Below are 5,264 nucleotides of genomic sequence, written 5' to 3' on the forward strand. Positions count from 1 at the left end.
ATATTTATATAACACTTAACCACAGAAAAAAATATTTTCTCATTTTGGAGAAACCTTGAAAGTTAGGTTAGCTGATATCAAAATGAACCCCATTACGAAGATAGAGAAATTGACTCAAACATGTCAAAGTCCTGGAGCTAATATATCAAGTTGGAACTTGGGTTATAACAAAATTGTAACAGAATCCTTTTTTAAAAAATACTTTCATGTGGAAGAAGGGTGACAGAATACTTCTTTCCCTTTCTCACTAACACATTCATGCAGACACACACCATACCACACTCACCACTCCTACACCAGTTAGACGACATATGGTCTAGTGCTATTTCCACCAGCTGTGTGAACTTGACAGGAGTTCTTAAACTCTTTAATTCTCAAATGCCTCATTTTTATAATGGAGATATTAAAAGTAATACTTACCTCAGGAATTCTTTATAAGAACCAAATGAGAGAAAAAAAATGTATATATGATTGTCACTTTATCTAGAATATGAGGAATATGTAATAAACATTAAATCATATTTTTAAAAGATGTCTCTAAATTTTGTTGATTAACCAATACCAAAATTGTGTTCTATTTTTCTTACTGGAAATGTTAAAATCAATATTGATAAACCGATAGGTCGAGATGACGCTCCTAAAACAACTTGAACATAATTTTTTTGTTTTGTTGTTTCTGAATCAGTGACCTCAACATGAAGTTTAGGTTAAAAAAAAAGAAAAGGAAGAAGAAAATGGAGAAAATGAATGTCTCTTGTTTCACAGACCTGTGTAAACTTATTTATTTCCTTCATAAATAGCATGTCTTTGTGTCTTTATATTGGAAAACAGCAGGTAACTCTCAATTCTGAAGGCCTAATCAATATTAGGAAAAAATTATTCAGCTTGATTATAATGCTTATATAAGTAATGCCACTAAAATTTTTTCCACATTTTTATAAAAATGCTAACAGATGCTATTCAAAAACTATGTTCTTCAGAGTTTTTCATAAAATTGTTTTTTTTCCTTGAGATCTTCAAGACATCTTACTTGTAATGTTTATGATAATCCATTTTATAATTTCCCGGTTTGATTCTCTCTTCTCTAAAAAAAGAATAATAATTGTATTTATATTTACACCTGAAGTTCTTAGGACATAGTTGAAATAATAAAATCATACAATATAAGAATTATGAAATAATCTATTTCAATATTTAAAAGCACAATTAGTTAACGTTGACATGTATGTAGATAAAACATTCTATAAAATATGCATCATTGATAATTATAAAACATCTATAATGAGAAACTCCTAAGTTTCACTTAGATGTGACTAAAATTAACTATAATTTTTTTCTTCTAATTTCATCGTATAGCTTTCTCCCAAATAAAATAGAAAACTTAGAAAACTTCCTTTGCTTTCTACTAAGATAACTTGCTTGGGTGATTCTGACTATAGAGCAACCAAATACTAAAAGACTTGTATGGTACTTCAAGATCAGCAAACCTTGCCTCACTTCCAGTGTAGAACATAACTCTATGGAAAACCAAGTTACTTTCAGTCAGGCTTGGAATACCTCAGGTGAAGAATCATCCTTCTTAAAAGTTCCTTTCCTGGGAAAGTACAGAAAAGGCGATTTCAACAACTTTCCATGAATTAAATATTCATTATATCTCTGATGAAAATATTTCTGATCCCAATCTCAACAGAACAATAAAGTAATAAATGCATTTATTGAGCATCCTTCTGTAATCCTAGGTATTCTTGGTCTTGAGCAATCATCATGCCTAGGATGAAATAATACTGAGGATCCTGTAACTCTATGAGTCTGAGGAAAGCTGTGATGACATGAATGAGATATATACCAATATGCCGAGTTAGCTTTATCAAATATATTATCATATATTTATATGATAATTATATTGAGAAGCTATTAGATACTTAATAGGGTTCTAAATGCTGAGGAGAATTCAAGTGAAGATATATATAATTCACACCTTCTCCTTAAGGATACACAATCTAGTGGAAAAAAGATATGAGAAAAAATTAATACAATATTCCAAAATTAAATAAATGACACATCAATTTGGCAACCATTGTCTTATGTGAATCCTGAATAAGAAACAATCTCTTTTATGAGATACTGAGGAAGCTTCCAAAAAAGTGGATTTGGCTGAGACTTTAGAATAATGATAAAATATTTATAAATGAAAAGTATATAACTAATATGAGCAAAGAATAATACAACATATTTGCACAATACTTATGCATTCCATTTAAGTCTATAGATAATGACAAAAACATAGTTTGATTCCCAAAACAAGACTTTGAAAAGAATAAATAGTTTGAAGTTTACACTATAGCCATGAGTAAAATTTTTGATGAGTAGAGCAACATAATACAATTTATATTTCAGAAGAATAGTCTAGCATTAGGGAAAGTATAGATTGAAGAGATAAGATGGTGATGATGAGAAAGATAGCCATAATATGATTTTAGTAAGTTTAAAAAATGTGATAAAAACAGATGAGAATCTTAGAGAAACACTGTATTTCTCTCTACAGCAGAAAGGACTCTGACTGGAATAGACATTTGGAGGATGTATGATTATATTCCATTTTGGAGAACTTTCTTTTCCAGATTTGGGTAAAGAATAAAGATATGGTCAGCATAATGAGAGTATAAAAATGTGGAAGGAATGTATAAGGAGAGTATAAAAATGCCAGTAAGTAAGGCAAACAGAATTGCAAAATGTAGGTCTATATTATAAAGAGATTAAAACTAAAGTATGAGTTTATACGTAAAAAAAGAATAATCAAAAGCTATATATAAAGTTATATATAAATGTAGTATATTCATATGGTTTAGTTTGCAGCTACAGTAAAGTGGAAGAGTGAGAAGTCAAGAAGGCCAAATAGACAAGAGTTGAAGAATAAACTGAGAATGAGAGGCTGAGCATTGTAAAAATAGCCTCATCTTAAGAATGAAGATGAAGGAATAGTAGAATACGAAAAATGTCAAGAACACTTTACTTATGATGTTAGAATTACTGTAGAAACCCAAAATTATTTATACACTTTGGCCTGATTTGAGATACTTCTTACTGCAAAAAAAAAAAAAAAAAAAAAAAAACCTGGAGGGAGGAGGAAAGAGTTTAGAAATCAAAATCAGAAAACGTGATCCATAATGATGAATTTCCTGTGATTCTAATAAATTTCTCTTGACACTATCTCTTTTTCCCTCTCAGGTTGTTTCCTGATGATGTACCTTCCATGGAGTGGGTCAATGAGACCTTGGTGAGAGAGTTTGTCTTCCTCAGCTTCTCATCTCTGGCTGGTCTGCAGCGGGTACTCTTTGTTGTCTTCCTGCTCCTTTACCTCTTCACTCTGGGCACAAATGCTGTCATCATTTCTACCATTGTGCTAGATAGAGCCCTTCATACCCCCATGTACTTCTTCCTTGCCATCCTCTCCTGCACTGAAATTTGTTACACTTTTGTCATTGTACCTAAGATGCTAATTGACCTGCTGGCCCAGAAGAAGACTATCTCCTTCTTGGGCTGTGCCATCCAGATGTTTACCTTCCTCTTTCTTGGCTGTTCTCACTCCTTCCTGCTGGCAGCTATGGGTTATGATCGTTATGTGGCCATCTGTAACCCACTACGCTACACAGTGCTCATGGGACATGGAATGTGTGTGGGACTCGTGGCTGCTGCCTATGCCTGTGGCTTTACTGTTGCACAGATTATTACACCTCTGGTATTTCACCTGCCTTTCCACTCATCCAATCAGCTCCATCACTTCTTCTGTGACATCTCACCTGTCCTACAAGTGGCATCTCATCATACTCACTTTAATCAGATTGTCATCTTCATACTCTGTCCATTAGTCCTGGTTATACCCTTGTTATTGATTTTGGTATCCTATGTTCACATCATCTCTTCCATTCTTCAATTTCCTTCCACATTGAGCAGGAACAAAGCTTTCTCTACCTGTGCTTCTCACCTCATTGTTGTCACTGTCCATTACGGTTGTGCTTCCTTTATCTACTTAAGACCTAAGTCCAACTACTCCTCAAGCCAGGATGCTCTTATATCAATATCTTACACTATCCTAACTCCATTATTCAATCCAATGATTTACAGCTTGAGAAATAAAGAATTCAAATCAGCTTTTCATAGAGTCATTGGAAGAAAGCTTTCCCTGTCACAACATTAATCTAAATCCTGCTTTTTCCAAGAAGTAAAGCACAAGATCTAACAGTAAAAAATCTCCAGAGCAGAAATGATCAAACAATTGATCATAGTGTTCAAGAACAAGAATTATTTCTTCTTCATTTCCAAATAAAAAATTCAGAAGAACACAGCTTCTTACCATGATCATATGAATTTCTTATTAAAGCTTTTCAATCGAGAGGAAAAGTAACAGATGGATATTACAGGAAAACACATAGGTTTTCAGACTTCTAGGCTCTGGCAAATACTATTACTAAGTCTCAACCAGACCAGAAACCAACCCTAAAAATGTTGCACAATCCTAACTTTGTTTTAGGGACCCAGGAAGCTCCTGTCTATATTTCTCCCTTTCTGTATATTTGTTAAATCTCAGTCTTTCAATATATTCAGATCACAATTTTTAAATGAGATAACACCTGTAAAGTGTCTGTTAAAATATCTTGTGAATAAGATATATTCAGTTAATATTCAAGTAAGAAAATTATACAAAATTTTATCCATCCTTGTGTTTCTAATGTATCAAAAGAGCTGCTTTTTGTCCTAATTTTTGGGCACTAGCACAAGTCTAAATTTAGTCAGCATTCTTTGAAGGTATTCACAGGGGTATAGTTAAAGAGAAAACCTAAAAATCACACAGTGGCCAAGATAGATATGCTAAGCTAAAACCCATTTTATTAAATATTCAACAAATAGAAAACTTTGTGTAAAAAGCAAGCAATTTATGTTCTTCATGAAAGTCAGGAATCTCCATGTGCATTTTAGGCCAGAACTTGAGTTAGATGTTCAGTTATTTTTTCCTTACAAAAGGAGTGAGAGTAAACAGGGAGCTTCATGCAGGGTGCTGACAACTTGCTTTATTTTTTTTTTTCCCAAGATCTCAGTAAAGATCTTCTGACTGAATCATTTCATTTCTAAGTTTTTAGGTTTTATTCTACCAGACTCATCATCAATGATCTATACCTTCCAGGGCTTGAAGCAAGAGGTTAGGAACTAGCATGTTGCATGCCCTGTTTTTTAGTGGGATGCTGTGCTTATCTTCTAAGACTGCA

General features: G+C 33.0%; 1 protein-coding gene across 1 annotated transcript; it reads left to right on the top strand.

Moving 5' to 3' along the window:
• Positions 1 to 3,253: 3,253 nt before the first annotated feature.
• LOC102893829 (olfactory receptor 10K2) lies at positions 3,254 to 4,198 on the top strand. Its single transcript, XM_006912912.1, has one exon. It carries the CDS (start codon positions 3,254 to 3,256, stop codon positions 4,196 to 4,198), a length of 945 nt encoding a protein of 314 aa, XP_006912974.1.
• The last annotated feature ends 1,066 nt before the right edge of the window (positions 4,199 to 5,264 follow it).

Source organism: Pteropus alecto, unplaced genomic scaffold (genome assembly GCF_000325575.1).
Source record: "Pteropus alecto unplaced genomic scaffold, ASM32557v1 scaffold355, whole genome shotgun sequence".
NCBI classification, from domain to species: domain Eukaryota; kingdom Metazoa; phylum Chordata; class Mammalia; order Chiroptera; family Pteropodidae; genus Pteropus; species Pteropus alecto.